The sequence below is a fragment of the Heterodontus francisci genome, chromosome 29 (genome assembly GCF_036365525.1).
Source record: "Heterodontus francisci isolate sHetFra1 chromosome 29, sHetFra1.hap1, whole genome shotgun sequence".
Classification (NCBI taxonomy): domain Eukaryota; kingdom Metazoa; phylum Chordata; class Chondrichthyes; order Heterodontiformes; family Heterodontidae; genus Heterodontus; species Heterodontus francisci.
In genome coordinates this window covers 35378746-35399452 of record NC_090399.1, presented here as the reverse complement: position 1 = coordinate 35399452, position 20707 = coordinate 35378746, and the positions used below count along the sequence as shown (strand labels likewise).

The 20707-nt window shown below is 45.2% G+C and overlaps 1 protein-coding gene across 1 annotated transcript; it reads left to right on the top strand.

The window, feature by feature from the left end:
- The first annotated feature begins 5555 nt into the window (after positions 1-5555).
- Positions 5556-19173, top strand: LOC137345753 (probable G-protein coupled receptor 139). Its single transcript, XM_068009011.1, has 2 exons — positions 5556-5622; positions 14487-19173. The coding sequence occupies exons 1-2, from the start codon at positions 5556-5558 to the stop codon at positions 15377-15379; spliced, it is 960 nt and encodes a 319-aa protein (XP_067865112.1). The 3' UTR covers positions 15380-19173.
- The last annotated feature ends 1534 nt before the right edge of the window (positions 19174-20707 follow it).

The following is a 20707-nucleotide window of genomic DNA, read 5'->3' as shown; positions in this document are numbered from 1 at the left end:
AGTTATACAGTTAACAACAAAGCTAGCTGGAATCGATAAGCACACCCATTAGGTTCCTCTGACCTTTCCGTGACCTAGTCACAGAAAACAAAGGATAATACCCGAAAAAGGGGAGAGCTGACGCTGGCCAGGTGTTCCGTTCTCTCTCTCTTTTACGTTGTCACCGCGTTGCTCATGCAGGGTCTTCCACTTCCGCGATGGTTGGTCTCCAGAGTTTCTTGCTGGCTCTATGCCCGAGATTCTCTATACTTATTCTCTTTCTTATCTCTTCAAACTGTGCTGTTTCTTTCCGGTTGGCTTAGACCTGCTCACTTCGTTCGTATATTCTCCTTATTGGCCCAGGCCCAAAGACCCCGGTGTCACACCGTGTCCAAATAAGGCTCTATTCTTGTGATCTCTCCCTTGTCTGTCACGTAAATTAATTCCTTCAAACTGGTTTTTACCAGCACAGGCCAGTGTCTGAGCTCAGGTTACTATAGTTCAGAAGCAATCCAGCAGTGTCTGAGCGGCAGTTACTTTAGTTCATGAGCTATGCAACAGTTTGTCTGAGACTCAGTATTTCTTGCAGCCCCTGGCCAACAAGTTCCTCTTTCTCAATTTTAAACCCCTCTAGTGTCAGACTTACCTGGTCTTTCAACATTGTCTGGACTGCATCTTCTTCCTTGCTAAAGCCAGATGCAAAGTATTCGTTTAACACCTCAACTATGCACTCTGCCTCTTTGTGTGCATCATCTTTCTGGTCCATAATCGGCTGCACTGCTCCTTTTACCATCCTTTTTATATTTATATGTCTATATGCCTAAAAAAAAAATTGGGATTCTCTTTAATGCTTGCTGCCAGTCTCTTCTCATGCTCTCTTATTTGCTTTTTCACTTTCCCTCTTGACCTTCTATATTCAGCCTGGTCCTCAATAGTATTTTCTACCTGGCATCTGTCATAACCACACTTTTACTTCTTTATCTTAATCTCGACCTCTTTTGTCATCCAGGGAGCTCTGGATTTGTTTGCACTACTTTTCCCCTTCAAGGGAACATACCTTGACTGTGCCCAAACTATCTCTTCTTTGAAGGTAGCCGATTGTTCATCTACCAGTTTTCCTACCGGCTTTTGACTCCAATTTATTTGCCCCAGCTCCATTCTTACCTCATTGAAGTTGGCCTTCCCCCAGTTAATTATTCTTATCCTGGATTGCTCTTTCTCCTTTTCCATAGTCAGCCTAAACCTTATGATATAATGATCACTATCCCCTCAATGCTCTCCAACTGATATTTGATCCATTTGGCCCACCTCAATCCCAAGAACCAGGTCCAGCAGTGCCTCCTTTCTCATTGGACTAGCAACATTCTGTTGTAGAACATTTTCCTGAACACACTCTAGGAACTTTTGCCCCTCACTGCCCTTTGCACAACTATTATCCCAGTCTATATTTGGATAATTAACGTCCCCCATTATAACTACCCTGTATGTTTTGCACTTCTCTATAATTTCTTTACAAATTTTTTCCTCTATATCCTTCCCACCAGCTGGTGGCCTATCGACAACACTGAACAATGTAAATGCACATTTTTTGTTCCTTAGCTCTAGCCAAATAGATTCTGTCCTCAACCCCTCTGGGACATCCTTTTTCTCCAGCACTACAGTGCTCTCCTCAATCAACACCGCCATCATTCCCTCTTTTTCCCTTTCCTATCTTTCCTGAACACCTTGTATCCGGGAATATTTAACACCCAGTCCCACCTTTCTTTGAGCTAGGCCTCTGTTATAGCCACAACATCATATTTCCACATGGCAATCTGTGCCTGTACCTCACCAGTCTTATTAACCACAATCCGTGCATTCACACAGGTGCACATTAACCCTGATTCAGAATTTATTACTTTCTCCCTTACTCTGACCCCACCTACTAACTTATTATTCCCTACTTTTCTAATATCTATCTCCCCCAGTATTCTGTGCTTCTTGGTATTCCTCTCTGATAGTTGGTCCTGGTTCCCACACCCCTGACAAGTTACAATTTTGCTTCCCTCCTATCTGAGCTCCCCCTCAGGTTCCCATCCCCCTGACAATTTAGTTTCAACCCTCCCCAACAGCACTAGCAAATCTCCCTGCAAGGATATTTGTCCCAGTCCTGCGAAGATGCAACCTGTCCAAATTGTACAGGTCCCAGCTGCCCCAGAACCAATCCCAATGTCTCAGAAATCTGATGCCCTCCCTCCTACACCAGTTTTCTAGCCACAAATTCAATGGCTCAATTCTCCTCTCACAGTGGCACAGTGGCGCAGTGGTTAGCACCGCAGTCTCACAGCTCCAGCAACCTGGGTTCAATTCTGGGGACTGCCTGTGTGGAGTTTGCAAGTTCTCCCTGTGTCTGCGTGGGTTTCCTTCGGGTGCTCCGGTTTCCTCCCACATGCCAAAGACTTGCAGGTTGATAGATAAATTGGCTATTATAAAAATTGCCCCTAGTATAGGTAGGTGATAGGGAAATATTGGGACAGGTGGGGATGTGGTAGGAATATGGAATTAGTGTAGGATTAGTATAAATGGGTGGTTGATGGTCGGCACAGACTCAGTGGGCCGAAGGGCCTGTTTCAGTGCTGTATCTCTAAACTAAACTAAACAATGATCAATTGCACGTGGGACTGGGAGTAATCCTGAGATTATTGCTTTAGAGGTCTTGCTTTTTAATCTTCCTAGCTCCCTAAAATCTGCATTCAGGACCTCATCCCGCTTCTTACCTAAGTCACTGGTCCCAATGTGGACCACAACCTCTGGCTGTCCACCCTCGCCCAGAAGAATGTCCTGCAGCTGCTCTGTGACATCTTTGACCCTGGCACCAGGGAGGCAACTCATCATCCTGGAGTCACATTTACTGCTGAGAAACACCTCTCTGTTTGCCCAAGTTACGAATCCCCTATCACTCCTGCTTTTCCACTCTTCTTCCTCCCCTCCTGCGCAGCTGAGCCACCTGTGGTGCCAGAAAGGTGGCTCTGACTGCAGTCCTCTGAGGAACCATCACCCTCATCAGTATCCAAACTGGAAAACCGATGAGTGAATGAGATCATATCAGGGGAATCCTGCACTACGTTCCTGGTTCTCTTAGACTGCCAGGCCCTCACACAGTCCCTATCTGCCAACATGCTCCTATTCAGCAGTGTGACCACCTACATAAAAGTCAGTACAGAGGAAGCACTGCATTGTCAGAGGGTCAGTACTGATGTGTGCTGCACTGTCAAAGGGTCTAAGTACTGAGGGAACCCTGCACGGTCAGAGGGGCAGTACTGAGGGAGCACTGCACTGTCAGAGAGTCAGTACTGAGGAAGCGTTGCACGGTCAGAGGATCAGTATTGAGGGAGTGCTGCACTGTCGCAAGATCAATACTGCGGGAGTGCTGCAATGTCAGAGGATCAGCACTGAGGGAGTGCTGCACTGTCAGAGGGTCAGTATTGAGGTAGTGCTGCACTGTCAGAAGATCAGTACTGAGGGTGTGCTGCACTGTCGCAGGGTCAGTTCTGAGGGAGTGCTGTACTCTGAGGATCAGTACTGAGGTAGTGCTGCACCATCAGAGAGTCAGTACTGAGGGAGCTCGACAATGCCAGAGGGTTAGTACTGAGGGAGTGTTGCACTGTCTGAGGGTCAGTAGTGAGGGAGTGCAGCACTGTCGGAGGGTCAATACTGAGGGACTGCTGCACTGTCGGAGGCTCAGTACTGAGGGAGTACTGTACTGTCGGAGGGTGAGTACTGAGAGACTGCTGCTCTGACAGAGGGTCAGTACTGAGGGGGTGCTGCTCTGACAGAGGCTCAGTACTGAGGGGGTGCTGCTCTGACAGAGGCTCAGTACTGAGGAGGTGCTGCTCTGACAGAGGCTCAGTACTGAGGGGGTGCTGCACTGTCAGATGGTAAGAACAAAGAACAGTGCAGCACAGGAACAGGCCAGTTCTGAGGGAGTGCTGCACTGTCAGACGGTAAGTGCTGAGGGAGTGCTGCACTGTAAGGGGGTCAGTACTGAGGCCACGCTGCACTGTTGGAGGATCAATACTGAGGGAGTGCTGCACTGTCGGAGGATCAGTACTGAGGAAGCACTGCACTGTTGGAGGATCAACACTGAGGGAGTGCTGCACTGTCGGAGGGTCATTACTGAGGGAGTGCTGCACTGTCGGAGGGTCAGTACGGAAGGTGTACTGCATTGTCAGTGGTACAGCCCTGAAGGAGGGCTGCACTATCAGGGGGTTAGTACTGAGGAAGTTCTGCACTTTCAGAAGGTCAGTACTGAGGGAGCACTGCACTGTCAGAGGGTTGTTACTGAGGGTGTACTGCACTGTCAGGGTGTCAGAAGTAAAGATGTGCTGCACTGTCAGATGGGCAGTACTGAGGGAGTGCTGCACTGTCACCAGTACTGAGGGAGTACTGCACTGTCAGGGGGGTCAGTACTGAGCGTGTGCTGCACTGTCAGGGGGTCTGTACTGAGGGAGTACTGCACTGTCAGGGGGTCAGTACAGAGGGAGTACTGCATTGTCAGGGGGTCAGTACTGAGTGTGTGCTGCACTGTCAGGGGGTCTGTACTGAGGGAGTACTGCACTGTCAGGGGGTCAGTACTGAGGGAGTACTGCACTGTCAGGGGGTCAGTACTGAGTGTGTGCTGCATTGTTGGAGGCGCCATTTTTTTCATAAAATTTTATTCCATGGTCCCATTTATCCTCTCTGGTGGAGGTAAAAGATTCCACGGCCCCTCCTTCCAGCTGAGATACTCTGTCACTTTAAAACTCTCGTCCATTCGCTAATTTCCTGTTCCAATATCCCCTCCGTTTCCATCAAAAGATGGAACAGCCTTGAGGGCTGAATTGATATCTCCTGGTCCTCCGCCAGAGGCTCGAGGAGTTGAATGGCCTCCTTTTTCTGTATTACAGGCTCAAGAATGGCCTCCTCCTGTTGCTGTGTTTACTCTGATTGGTCAGACATGGTGTGGGGCAGGGAATCTCTCTCTCTGGTTAACCCTGTATTTGTCCTGTCTCTCCTCCCCACTCTCCCCTCCCCAGGAACAGCTGAAGACTCTTGCCAGTGAGATGGTGAAGGACTCCCGAGTTTCACTGCCTGCAGTCCCAGTTCTCCGTGCTTTACAATGAGAGCCTGCAGCTCAAGGCCCAGATGGACGATGGCCACAATCTGCTCTTCACCACCCGAACCACAGTCGAGTGAAGGACATCACTGAAACAGCATGAGATCCAGAGATGGGACTGATGGTGTTTGAAAGAACAACCTCATTGCTGGGAGAATACAGCTTCCAATTTTCATTAGTTAATTAATGTGATCAGAATTGTCCAGTTTTTGGAGTTTTCCAGTTTAATATTCAAAATAAATAGATTGTATCAATGCACAGACTGAACTCGATGTTGTAATCTGTTTTTTCAATTTAAAAAAACAGTTTGAACAATGTTGCAACCTCAATATCCCCGGGGAGATCCCACAGGGTATAAATTACAGGCTCTGGTAATGTGTCACCTCAGAGTTTAATACAGAGAGATTGTCTGCAGCACGAAGGGACACATCACCACACAAAAATGGGACGAACAATTGACATTATCTCGAAAATATATTACCCAATTCTTGCTGTCATTGGTGTTCCTGGTAAGTGACTATAACCATTGAAGTTGTGTAAATCTGTGTGTGAGCTGGTCTCTTGTTTACTCTGTGACTGATAATGTTAAATTCTGATCTAGTGGTCACTGTTATACAGACACCCGATCAGTGATATCATTTCCTTACATCAAATATCCTGAATTATCTCTGCAGTTTTATTCCATTGTCTCAGCTGATAATAAACCTCTGTTTGTAACTGACAGGCTCTCTGAATTATCAAGTTATTGCATTTAGTGGAATATCATGTAATGCTGAATTAGACCTCAGTGAAGACCTCAAATTGACTGTCTGTCACTAACTGGAGTGGAACACCTGATCCCAGTGACCATGTATTACTGGGAGTATCTGTCACTGTGGAATTGTACTGAGTACAATTGTGCAACCCGGTTCTATTTTGAAATCACTGTTTCAGGTATTTGATCTCTCCATTCCATGAAGCTGCCTCTGTGTTTTAACAATGTAATTGTTTGCAAAGTGGTTTTTGCTGATGTTTGGTAATAAGTGTATAAAGTGAAATATATTGATATTGCTCTGTCTCCTATTGAACTGCTCCAACAGAAACAGATGTTAACTACTTACTGACAGTTAAACAGCAGGACAGCACTGTTACAGCATTCTAATCCTGTCTTTAATGACATTTCTTACTCTGCGTACAGTTACTGTAAACACTTTAGTTATTTTAGTGATGATTAATCCCCTTACCCCAACATGGTCCTGAGAATCTTTGGGTCATGAGTGGTGAATTTCATTATCTGTCTATTACACAGGATGAAGATAGGAACATAGTAACAGGAGTAGGCCATTCAGCCCCTCGAGCCTGTCCCGCCATTCAGTGAGATCATGGCTGATTCGCAGCCGAGCTCCATAAACCTGCCTTTGGCCCATATCCCTTAATATCTTTGCTTAACAAAAATCTAACTATCTCAGATTTAAAATTAACAACTGTTCTAGCTTAAACTGCTGTTTGTGGGAGAGAGTTCCAAACTTCTACCACCCTTTGTGTGAAGAAGTGCTTCCTAACATCTCTCCAGAATATTCTGGTCCTAATTTTTAGACTGTGCCCCCTAGTTTTAGAATCTCCAACCAGTGCAAATAGTTTATCTTTATCTAGCCTGTCTTTTCCTGTTAATATTTTGAAGATTTCAATCAGATCACCCCTTAACCTTCTAAATTCTAGCGAAAACAGGCCTAATTTGTGTAATCACTCCTCGTAACTTAACCCCTACAGTCCAGGCATCATTCTTGTAAACCTACGTTGCATTCCCTCCAAGGCCAATATATCCTTCCTAAGGTGTGGTGCCCAGAACTGCTCACAGTACTCCAAGTGGGGTCTAACCAGGGTTCTGTACAGCTGCAGCATAACCTGTGTGTCTTTATACTCCAATCCTCTCGTTATAAAGGCTCGCATTCCATTAGACTTTTTGATGATTTTCTGCACTTGCTCGTGGCATTTTAAAGATCTATGCACCTGAACCCCCCCCGAGTCTCTTTGGACATCCACTGTACTTAAGCTCGTCCCATTTAGAAAGTAACCTGCTCTAACCATTTTTGGTCCAAAATGGATAATGTCACACTTGCCCGCATTGAAATCCATCTGCCACAGTTTTGCCCACTCACCTAGTCTGTCAATATCTCTTTGCAATTTTATGCTATCATCTAGACTGTCTACAATACCACCTAACTTTGTATCATCAGAAAATTTGGATATATGATTAATATGCCATCATCCAAGTCATTAATGAATAATGTGAATAATTGAGACTCCAACACAAATCCCTGCGGGAAACCACTAATCACATCCTGCCAATCGGAGTACTTACCCATTATCCCCACTCTCTTTCACCTACCACTCAACCAACTTCCTAACCATGTCAATAATTTGCCCTCAACTCCATGGGTTTCTACCTGAATTAACAGTCTCTTATGTGGGACTTTATCAAATGCCTTCTGGAAGTTCATATAAATAACATCCATAGACATTCCCCTGTCCACTATCTTAGTCACTTCTTCAAAAAATTCGATGAGATTTGTCAAAGAAGAACAAAGAACAGTACAGCACAGGAACAGGCCATTCGGCCCTCCAAACCTGCGCCGATCTTGATGCCGGCCTAAACTAAAACCTTCTGCACTTCCGGGGACCGTATCCCTCTATTCCCATCCTGTTCATGTATTTGTCAAAATGCCTCTTAAACATCATTATCGTACCTGCTTCCACCATCTCCCCTGGCAACAAGTTCCAGGCACTCAACACCCTCTGTGCAAAGAATTTGCCTCGCACAGCCCCTCTAAACTTTGCCCCTCTCACCTTAAACCTATGTCCCCTAGTAACTGACTCTTCCACCCTGGGAAAAAGCTTCTGACTATCCACTCTGCCCATGCCGCTCATAACTTTGTAAACCTCTGTCATGTCATCCCTCCACCTCCGTCGTTCCAGTGAAAACAATCCGGGTTTATCCAACCTCTCCTCATAGCTAATGCCCTCCAGACCAGGCAACATCCTGGTAAACCTCCTCTGTACCCTCTCAAAAGCCTCCACATCCTTCTGGTAGTGTGGCGACCAGAATTGCACGCAATATTCTAAGTGTGGCCGAACTAAAGTTCTGTACAGCTGCAGTATGGCTTGTCAATTTTTATACTCTATGCCCCGACTGATGAAGGCAAGCATGCCGTATGCCTTCTTGACTACCTTATCCACCTGCGTTGCCACTTTCAGTGACCTGTGGACCTGTACGCCCAGATCTTCTGCCTGTCAATACTCCAAAGGGTTCTGCCATTTACTGTATACTTCCCACCTATATTAGATTTTCCAAAATGCATTATCTCACATTTGTCCGGATTAAACTCCATCTGCCATTTCTCCGCCCAAGTCTCCAACTGATCTATATCCTGCTGTATCCTCTGACAATCCTCATCACTATCCGCAACTCCACCAACCTTTGTGTCGTCCGCAAACTCACTCATCAGACCAGCTACATTTTCCTCCAAATCATTTATATATACTACAAAGAGCAAAGGTTCCAGCACTGATCCCTGCGGAACACCACTAGTCACATCCCTCCATTCAGAAAAGCACCCTTTCACTGCTACCCTCTGTCTTCTCTGACAGAGCCAGTTCTGTATCCATCTTGCCAGCTCAACTCTGATCCCGTGTGACTTCACCTTTTGTACCAGTCTGCCATGAGGGACCTTGTCAAAGGCTTTACTGAAGTGCATATAGATAACATCCACTGCCCTTCCTTCATCAATGATCTTTGTGACTTCCTCAAAAAACTCAATCAAATTAGTGAGACACGACCTCCCCTTCACAAAACCATGCTGCCTCTCACTAATAAGTTTCTTTGTTTCCAAATGGGAGTAAATCCTGTCCCGAAGAATCCACTCTAATAATTTCCCTACCACTGATGTAAGGCTCACCGGCCTATAATTTCCTGGATTATCCTTGCTACCCTTCTTAAACAAAGGAACAACATTGGCTATTCTCCAGTCCTCTGGGACCTCACCTGTAGCAATGAGGATGCAAAGATTTCTGTCAAGGCCCCAGCAATTTCTTCCCTTGCCTCCCTCAGTATTCTGGGGTCGATCCCATAAGGCCCTGGGGACTTATCTACCTTAATGCTTTGCAAGACACCCAACACCTCCTCCTTTTTGATAATGAGATGACTGAGACTATCTACACTCCCTTCCCTAGGCTCATCATCCACCAAGTCCTTCCCTTTGGTGAATACTGATGCAAAGTACTCATTTAGTACCTCGCCCATTTCCTCTGGCTCCACACATAGATTCCTTTCTCTGTCCTTGAGCGGGCCAACCCTTTCCCTAGTTACCCTCTTGCTCTTTATATATGTATAAAAAGCCTTGGGATTATCCTTAATCCTGTCTGCCAATGACTTCTCATGACCCCTTTTAGCCCTCCTAACTCCTTGCTTAAGTTCCTTTCTACTGTCTTTATATTCCTCAAGGGATTCGTCTGTTCCTTGCCTTCCAGCCCTTACGAATGCTTCCTTTTTCTTTTTGACTGGGCTCACAATATCCTGCGTTATCCAAGGTTCCCAAAACTTGCCAAACTTATCCTTCTTCCTCACAGGAACATGCTGGTCCTGGATTCTAATCAACTGACATTTGAAAGACTCCCACATGTCAGATGTTGATTTACCCTCAAACAGCCGCCCCCAATCTAAATTCTTCAGTTCCTGCCTAATATTGTTATAATTAGCCTTCCCCCAATTTAGCACCTTCATCCGAGGATTACTCTTATCCTTATCCACAAGTACCTTAAAACTTATGGAATTATCTTCCCGAAATACTCCCCTACTGAAACTTCGACCACCTGGCTGGGCTCATTCCCCAATACCAAGTCCAGTACGGCCCCACCCCTAGTTGGACTATCTTCATATTGTTTCAAGAAGCCCTCCTGGATGCTCCTCACAAATTCTTCCCCATCTAAGCCCCCAGCAATATGTGAGTCCCAGTCAATATAGGGGAAGTTAAAATCACCCACCACGACAACCCTGTTACCTTTACATCTTTCCAAAATCTGTCTACACATCTGCTCCTCTACCTCCCGCTGGCTGTTGGGAGGCCTGTAGTAAACCCCCAACATCGTGACTGCACCCTTCCTATTCCTGAGCTCCACCCATATTGCCTCGCTGCACGACCCCTCCGAGGTGTCCTCCCGCACTACAGCAGTGATATTCTCCTTAACAAGTAATGCAACTTCCCCACCCCTTTTACATCCCCCTCTATCCCGCCTGAAGCTTCTAAATCCTGGAACATTTAGCTGCCAATTCTGTCCTTCCCTCAACCAAGTCTCTGTAATAGCAACAACATCATCGTTCCAAGTACTAATCCAAGCTCTAAGTTCATCTGCCTTACCTGTTATACTTCTCGCATTGAAACAAATGCACTTCAGACCACCAGTCCCACTGTGCTCGGCAACATCTCCCTGCCTGCTCTTCCTCTTAGTCTTACTGGCCTTATTTACTAGTTCCCCCTCATTTACTTCACTAGCTGTCCTACTGCTCTGGTTCCCACCCCCTGCCACACTAGTTTAAACCCTCCCGAATGACGCTAGCAAACCTTGCAGCCAGGATATTAGTGCCCTTCCAGTTTAGATGCAACCCGTTCTTCTTGTACAGGTCCCATCTGTCCCTGAAGAGATCCCAATGGTCCAGATATCTGAAACCCTCCCTTCTACACCAGCTGTTCAGCCACGTGTTTAGCTGCACTATCTTTCTATTTCTAGCCTCACTGGCACATGGCACAGGGAGTAATCCTGTGATTACAACCCGAGAGGTCCTGTTTTTTAACTTTCCACCTAACTCCCTCTGCAGGACCTCATCACTCTTCTTGCCTACGTCATTGGTCCCAATGTGTACCACAACGTCTGTCTGTTCACCCTCCCCCTTCAAAATGCCCCCTGTCCGTTCAGAGACATCCTCGACCCTGGCACCAGGGAGGCAACATACCATCCTGGAGTCTCTTTCACATCCACAGAAGCACCTATCGGTGCCCCTGACTATAGAATCCCCTATATCTATTGCTCTTCTGTGCTTTGTCCCTTCCTGCTGATCAACAGTGCCAGCCATGGTGCCACTGCTCTGGCTGCTGCTGTTTTCCCCTGATAGGCCATCCACCCCAACAGTATCCAAAATGGTATACTTGTTAGAGAGGGGGATAGCCACAGGGTATTCCTGTACTGACTGCCTGCCCCTTCTAGCGGTCACCCATCTATCTGCCTGCACCTTGGGTGTAACCACTTCTCTAAAACTCCTGTCTATGACACTCTCTGCCACCTGCATGCTCCTAAGTGCATCCAGTTGCCGCTCCAACCGATCCATGTGAGGAGCTGCAACTGGGTACACTTCCTGCAGATGTAGTCGTCCGGAACGCTGGAAGCTGACATTTCTAGCACTAATTAATAAATTAATTGAAGATAAATAAATTCTTATTAAACCCTTACTAAATTGTTCTAACTATATGGTCCCTCGTGCCAGATTCCTACTATAAATATTAAATGCTAACTAAATACAGTAATCTCCTCCTTCTGGTTTAGTTACTCCACTTATTAATTAGTTAATTAGGGCTTTAATCAATTTTTATCAATGTTTTATTTTCAAATTCAGTATAAAAAAAATTCCCTATCAGGTCACAGATTTCCTGTGACATCACTCAGTTCTTTTTAACCAGAGGTAAGTTTTTTATACTTACCGGTCCAGAACTCTGCCCTCCGAGTTTTCTCCCAGTCAGCTGTGCTCTTTGGAAGCTCTGGGCTCCCCTCACTGAGGACAGGTAGGAAATGAAAGGAGCTCCTCACTCCCTCCGTACCGAACTTCCCCACTTACCAAACTTCCACTGTTGTACTCTAGTGCAAACCAAGTCAGCACTCCAGTGCAAACTGGAGGCATGACCTTCCCGTCATGAATCCATGTTGGCCGTCCCTGATTAACTGAAATTTTTCTCGGTGTTCAGTTACCCTATCCTTGATTATAGACTCCAGCAACTTGCCCACCACAGATGTCAGGTTAACTGGTCTGCAATTTACTTGGTTCCCCCTTTCACCCTTCTTAAAAAGTGGAGTAACATGTGCAACTTTCCAATCCAGAGGGAGCACTCCTAAATCTAGGGAACTCTGAAAGACTATAGTTAGGGCATCTACAATGTGCTCCCCTACTTCCTTTAACACCCTTGGATGGAAACCATCAGGTCCTGGGGATTTCTCACTCTTTAGTTCCATTAATTTCCTTGTTACTGATGATTTACTTACATTAATTGTATTAAGTCCCTGTCCCCTATAGGATATTACATTTTTCGGGACTTCCAGCAAGTTATCCTCCTTTTTCAACTGTAAATACTGAGGCAAAGTAATTGTTCAACATGTCTGTCATTTCCCCATTATCAATGACAATATCTCCAGTTTCAGCTTTTAGTCAGCCTACGTTGCTCTTCACCAATCACTTTCCCTTTATGTAACCATAAAATTTCTTCTTATTGATTTTGATGTTCCTTGTAAATCTCCTTTCATAATCTCTTTTAGTCGCTCTTATAAGCTGCTTTGTGACCCTTTGCTGGTCTTTGTATCGATCCCATTCAGCCGGATATGTGCCGCGTTTTGTATTTTTGTGAGCCCTTTCTTTTTGTTTTATGCTTTCCCTAATCTCTTTAGTTGTCCATGGCTGTTTTTTCTGTGAAGTGGAGCTTTTTCCTCTCAGGGGTATATACTCGTTCTGTATTTCATTAAATGTTTCTTTAAATATTCTCCACTGTTCTTCAGTCGATTGACCCATTAACAGATCTACCCAGTTTACCGTGGACAGTCTCTGTCTCATCCCGGTAAAGTCAGCCTTACCCAAATCTAAAATTCTAGTAGCTGATTCGTGCTTTTCACTTTCAAACGCTACCTTGAATTCGATCATGTTGTGATCACTATTTGATAAATGTTCATGCACAGTTAGGCTACTAATTAAATTTGGCTCATTACTCATAACTAAATCTAATATTGCCTGTCCCTTTGTTACATCTAGGACATATTGCTGCAGGAAATTATCCCAGACACATTCCAGAAATTCACTACCTTTCTGACAGGTGCTAGTCTGCCTCTCCCAATCTATGTGCAAGTTAAAATCCCCCATTAATACTACTCTGCTTTTGTTACACACTTGGCTAATTTGTGCATTTATCCAATCTAACACCTCAGAACTGCTACCAGGGGGTCTATACACAACACCTCTTACAGTTTTAGATCCTTTTCTGTTCCTCAGTTCCACCCATAAGTTCTCCACTGGATGCTTTCCTCTCATTATATCCTCCCTCACCAATGAGGTTATATTATTTCTAATTAGTAAGGCTACTCCGTCCCATCTGTCATTTTCCCTGTCCCTCCTGTAAACTTTATAACCAGGTATATTTAGTTCCCAGTTCCGACCATCCTGCAGCCACGTCTCCGCAATGGCCACCACATCATAACCTTCCATTTGAATTTGCAACTGCAGGTCATCTCGTTTATTTCTTACACTCCGTGCATTTGGATATAGAATCTTGCCTGACAGACACCATGAGGCCATTTCCCGGCCAGTTTCCCTCCACCATCTCCTGCTGGGACATTCCGAGGCCCCATTTGGATTGATTCATTTTGTTTCATACACTCGCCATTCCCACTCCTCTCTTCCTCACCAACTTTGGTCTGGGAATGAAAACCCTCGCAGGTTCCTGATCCTGATCCCTGTGCAGGGACTCTGTTGTAAAGTATAGGTGTGTGGACCTCAGATGTAAACATTGGAATATTCCACACTCGTTGTCACTATGGGAGCTGTATGGATCCAAGCTATGCTGCCTTTGTGTCGGGTCTGCGCCTTGGGGTTGAACCCCAGGAGCAGTTGGGTCTGATCCTCATGTGGGCATCTAATTCTTGGAGAATCAAATCCTGGTGGGGTCCGATCCTGTGGAATGGAGGGGCCCTATCGTGGCGAAGGTTGGGTGGGATCCGAGGGTGGGAGGATGATGCAATCCCGGGTGTCTTTCTATGTGGTGTGGGGTATAACGGGGAAACCCAGCTGGAAAGTGTTAAACCTGTAAAACAGATTAAATCAGAGACTTCCAGCCTCATTCAAATATTTAAATTACCAACCCATCTCCTGGGAGCGGTTGTCTGTCCGTCCCCTTTCCCAACTCCATTAAAGCTGGAAGTGGGCAGGTCAGAGGTCGGTTGGATTCAGGGTTGAGATTTTTAAATTTTAACCTCTGACCCCCCCCCCACCCCAGTTTTGGTGCTAGAATCCTACCCTTGCAGTCTGGGTCAGACACAGAGAATGTTTGATCAGTAATTTCCAGTCTCTTTTCCCTTCTCTCTCTTACAGTTAATTTACTGGCGATTGTGATCCTGGACCGGGGAAAGTGCGGCCTCTCCACCTGCACCACTCGCTACCTGGTGGCCATGGCAACCGCAGATCTACTGGTCATTATCTTTCAGGTCATACTGAACCAGATCGGTCATTATTATTTCCTGGGATCTTTCTTGAACATCCTCCCTGTGTGTAGAGTTAAACTTCCCCTGAATCGTGCAGCTACAGACTGTTCTGTCTGGTTCACCGTCACTTTCACCTTTGATCGATTTGTGGCCATTTGTTGCCAGAAGCTGAAAACAAAATATTGCACCGAGAAAACTGCGGCTGTGGTTCTAACAGCAACCTGCATTCTGCTCTGTTTAAAAAACATCCCCTTCTACTTTACATATGAACCTGCAAAGATAATCAACAATGTGCCAATGTACTGTTATACAAAGCCAAGCTATTATACTGAGCCTGGATGGGTGGGATTTGACAGGTTTGATGTGGTTTTAACCCCATTGCTCCCATTTGCTTTAATCCTGTTGCTCAATGTTCTGACAGTCAGACACATTTTAGTGGCCAGTCGAGTCCGTAAGGGACTGAGGGGTCAGAGCAAGGGAGAGAGTCACGGTGACCCAGAGATGGAGAGCAGAAGGAAGTCTGTGATTTTACTCTTCACCATATCCGGCAACTTCATACTTCTGTGGTTGGTATTTGTTTTGTTTTACTTTAACATCGCATTTCACTTTGATTTTGATTCTAATACATTTGGACATGTCGGATATATGCTGTTGAATTTAAGTTGCTGCACAAACACATTTATTTATGGGGCAACTCAGTCCAAGTTCAGAGAGCAGGTCAAGAGTGCAGTGAAATATCCAGTTACATCAATTATTCAATTAATGAATAAACAAAACAACTGAGAGCAGCCCAGAGGCGGGTCCCAGTGTTTCCAGTCCATGAATGGAATATTTATCCCCAGACTTCCATCAACTGAATGACAGCAGGAATCACTGGGATGTGAAAATACCCCCAGTGGCGGGAGTGCGGTGGGGGAGGGGGTGGGCGCTAAAACAGACTAACACCACCCCCTCCAGGAGCCTAGGCCCGCTCTGTCCTTGCAAACTAACACCCCATCTCCAAACCTTCTTTTGTCTCCAAAGTCCTTGAACATGTTGTCACCTCCCAAATCCATGACCATCTTTCCCGGAACACCATCTCTGAATCCTCCAATCAGGTTTCCGCCCATGTCACCGTACTGAAACAGCTCTTGTCAAAGTCACAAATGACATCCTATGTGACTGTGACAAAGGTAAACTTTCCCTGCTCGTCCTTCTCGACCTGTCTGCAGCCTTTGACATGGTTGACCACACCATCCTCCTCCAACACCTCTGCACTGTCGTCCAGCTGGGTGGGACTGCTCTCACCAGGTTCCATGCTTATCTATCTAATCATAGTCAGAGAATCACTTACAATGGCTTCTCTTCCTGCTCCCACACCGTTACCTCTAGTGTCCCCCAAGGATCTATTCTTGGCCCTTCCTATTGTCATCTACATGCTGCCCCTCAGCCACATCATCTGAAAACACACTTCATCTCTGACACCTCTCCCTATCTCTGGATCCTCCTCCAGCCCCTATATGCCTCACTATCTTTGCAACCTCCTCCAGTTCCTACACCCCTCCCTATCTCTGTAAACTCCTCAAGCCCTGCAACCCTCCCTATCTCTAAAACCTCCTCCAGCCTTTACACCCCTCTCTATCTTTATAACCTCTCCGAGCCCCTACACCCCTCCCTACCTCTGTAACCTCCTCAAACCCTACAAACCTCCGAGATCTCTGCACTCCTCTAATTCTGTCTTGTCAATCTTGCCTGATTTTAATCGCTCTACCATTAGTGGTTGTGCCTTCAGCTGCCTGGGTCCTAAGCTCTGCAATTCCTTCCCTAAAATGGAATTTTGGCATTTATTGCTAAAGAAATAGAATATAAAAGTAGGGAAGTGTTGCTGCAACTGTACAAGGCATTAGTGAGACTGCACCTGGAGTATTGCGTGCAGTTTTGGTTCCCTTACTTGAGAAAGGATGTAGCTGCATTGGAGGCAGTTTGGAGGAGGTTCACTAGATTGATTCCAGGGATGAGGGGTTAGTCTTTTGAAGAGAGATTGAGCAGTTTAGGCCTTTACTCTCCAGAGTTTAGAAGAATGAAAAGAGATCTAATTGCGGTACATAAAATGATTAAGGGGATTAACAAAGTAGACGTCGAGAGGATGTTTTCTCTTGTGGGGCAATCTAGAACAAGAGGTCATAGTTTTAGGATAAAGGGTCACAGATTTAAAACAGAGATGAGGAGAAATTACTTGTCTCAAGGGTCGTGTGTATGTGGTATTCACTACCTCAGATTAGGGTGGATGCCGGGACATCGAGTAAATTTAAGGAGGAGATAGACAGATTTTTAATTAGTAATGAGTTGAAGGGTTATGGAGAATGGGCAGGAAAATGGAGTTGAGGCCGAGATGAGATCAGCCATGATTGTATTGAATGGTGGAGCAGGCTCGAGGGGCTGAATTACCTACTCCTGTTCCTAGTTCTTCTGACCTTATGACCTTAAACCTCTCCACCTCTCTCTCTATCTCCTTAAAGACACCCCTGAAAACCCATCTGTTCGACCTAATATCACCTTATGTGGCTTTGTGTAAATTTTGCTTCATAATGCTTCTGAGTGCCTTAGGATGTTTTATAACATTCAAGGAGTTATATAAAGATAACTTGTCACTTCCTCACCCTCTCTAGCACTGTTTCCCAGTGTCTGTGTCTCTGTTTCTCTCTCATTGTCTGTGTGTCTGTACCTTTGTTTGTCTCTCTCTCTCTCTTGCTCTCGCAATCTCTTTCAGTCTCTTGCTTTCTCCCTCTCTCTTTCTCTCTCTTTCTCTCTCTTTCTCTGCATCAAGCTCTCTGACTCTCTCTTTGCCTCTCTCTCTTTGTCATTTGCTCGCACTTTCTATTTCAATCTCCATCCAGCTCCCAGTCTCTCTTTCCCCAAACATCTCTCTCCCCTTCCTCTACCACCCACCTCCCCAACCATATCTGTCCCTCTCTCGCTTACATTCTCTCACTTTCACTTTGAGTCACCCACTTTCTCTCTATTTGTCTCTCTCTCTCCCTTCCCCCTACCCAGATACCCTCTCCCAATCTCCCCAACCCTTTCCATTTTATCGCCTCCTTCCCTCCTCTCTCCTGACTCTCTCACCCACTGCATCTTACATCAACCAGTCCTCGCTCCCTCCATCTCACGCTGTACCTCCTCTCACTCTACCTGATCCAACTCTCACCCTCACTCACCACACTCCCGCACCATCACAACATTCCACTCACTCTCACCACCATATCACCCAGCATCGAGTGGTGCTGCAGAAAGAAGTGTACAAATTATGAAGAGGTCTTTGCAGAAGTATTTTCTAGGTGACAGGCTCAGTGTAATTTCCTTTTTCCATGTATCTCTTCAACACAGGCTAGACTATTTTCTGTTTTCTTACAGAATAGTCCCACAGTCTACAACAGGTTGGTCTCCTTATGAGTTAGTGTGTAAACACGCTCCAGGACAAGGTTTAGTTTGCTTAAGCCTGACATCAATAGCAAAGCTAGAGAAAAATAAGACAGTGTGAAGATGCGTATTGATACATGAGGCATGAAACTTGGAAAGTTCAGTGCAGGTCAGAAGGTCATGGTGAAAAACCACAGAGGTGATAAGAGAAGTCTGTGTTTGGAGTTGTTATAAAAATACTAGGTGTGTTCAAATATCTAGTGAAGGTTGGAGAGAGACTCCGTCAGTGTCATGTTGAACATTTGCTGAAAGAGGAAATGTGACAAAGGGAGAGCATGAGAAACCTCCTATATTCCAAATTCCTACAGTCCCAAGTGAAAGTCAGAAAGAAAATTCAGGTCACGAAGAAACTGAAAGATTCACAGAATCCATCAGTACAGCAAAGTGAGTCAGGGTGTTTGATTAAGATTAATTAATCAATTTCACAGTCATAACCATTAAGTGGAGTTGGTTGTCGAAGTCAACGTTCAGGATCAACACTGTCTGAGATGTTGGGGGAGCAGAGTCAAGCTAATGGAAATGGAAGAAGATACCCAGACAGAAGGAGAAAGAAGAGGTTAATTGAAAGTACATAGGAAGGAAGTGTTGAGGATAGTCGTGGCCGACGCAGCTACATATACGAGATGGAGTATAGCCACATATTGTTACAAATGGAGTATTTACCCAAGGCATTGTGGGACAAGGTTAGCTCAACCACATTCCTGCAAATATTACTGCAAACACAGCCAGTTAGGCTGACCTAGCAGGGCCTCTCCTATCAGTGCATAGGCAGCTGCTTTGTATAACTGCTAGCTGCACAAGAAATCAGGGATGTGGGTCTGATAAGGATGAAAGTAGAAAGAATCATTATGGAGGCTCAAGGACAGTTGATAAACTGTCTGATGAACATCATGAGATGGTCAGGAACTGACCATGAGCTGATCACGCAGCCACATGATGCCTAATTATTAATCCGATTGGCAATGTGTGTAATGTATGTAATCAATAAACGTTATGATTGGATTGTTTCCAGCCGGGATGGGCTGAGTAAATGTATAAGGCCTGTAGACTTTCTTTGTTCTTTGGAGTGGTATCTGGACTGCCCAGAGGCCTGCTCCCCACCGGTGTAAAACAATAAACTCTTTGACGGTTGGATTGATCTGGGTGTTGAGTGATTCATTTAGTTATTCCACCCCAACAATTAGCGTAGTCGGCAGGTTGTCGAGGATCGCCCACCATCACCCACAGAAGACCGGGTGAGGATATTTCAGTCCAGGTGATGATGTTTAGATATATGAAAATACATGTCGGAATAGGTTTGAAACTATGTTTACTATTCAATATATCACAATCTTCACAATATTATTGATATGTTACATACAACCAATGGGTAAAGATATATGACAATGATGAAAGAACCTTTAGAGTCAACCTTAAATACTCTAAAGACAAGAAAGGTGGTACTGTAAGGAAAGGGTTAATCAGATTGACTTGACGTGTGTTGAAGTAATACTGCTAATGATATTTATTTCTTTGAATTAATGCTGGCTTTTATCTATTGCTTGTTAGATCGGGAAGAATGATTCTTAAATTGCTATTTTTTAAAGTAGTTTGAAGTATACGGCAATTCTAAGATTATAACCACCTGCTTAATAGAAACGTTAATAGGAGACATGGATAAGAAAGGATTATTAATGTCAGCAGCACAGAGAGAGACCAGTAAAACACACTTTGTACCAAAGAAAAACAGAAAGATTTCATTCATGACAAGGGAGGCTGTGAATCCTTGCTTCTGGTGATGGGGGGAGGGGAACAGGGTCAAATTAATGTTCTGGGTGGAGGGGATGGTGGGCTGGTTTGGAGTTGAAAGTTTGTGCAGTCTGTGGGGAGAAAGTCAGATGGACAAGGTAAGTGTTTTTGGTGGGGGGGGGGGAAGGGCAGATAATTAATGTCATTGTTATGGGGGTGGGGTGGGAGAGGGGGAGAAGAAATGTCTTTATTTATTTTGATTTACTTTACATTTATATATTTAAACTTCCCAGTCAGGCTGACAGCCCTTTAAAAATGGTTTAAAAAATTCACAGAGCTATAATCAGACAGAAATTGACCCACAGCCACAGAAGGAGATATTCGGAGGAGTTTACATCAGCTCAGTCAAAAAGGGGATTATCGGACGGACAGAAAGCAGGAGAGGGTTGGAAGTTGGAGACGATTAAGGAGGGAACTCTGGAGCATGGGGATAGATGGCTGAAGGCACAGTTGACAGGTGAGGGGCAAATGGTGGGAGAATGCACAAGCAGCCACAGTATAAACAACAGAAAATACACAGGGTGGGAGAGGGGAGGGATTGTAGGGCTGGAGGAGATTATACAGATAGGGTTGGTGATGGTGTGAAGGATTTAAAGATGAGGATGGACACATTGGGGCAGCATCGAGTGATTGGGTCGAGAGGTAAAACTGGTGTAAACAGCCTACATGTAACAGCTGATCCCATATCAGTCGATGAGAGCACCAATGGGAAACTTGTAGATGAACAAGAAGGGATCGGCCAGGATAGATCATTGTGAGTTAATAAAGGCTATGACGAGGAGAAGACATTGCTGGAGATTCTCTGGCTCTGATTGGATTGGTAAGAGTGGGAACAAGCAAGGGAAGTCCCACCAAGAGACCAGT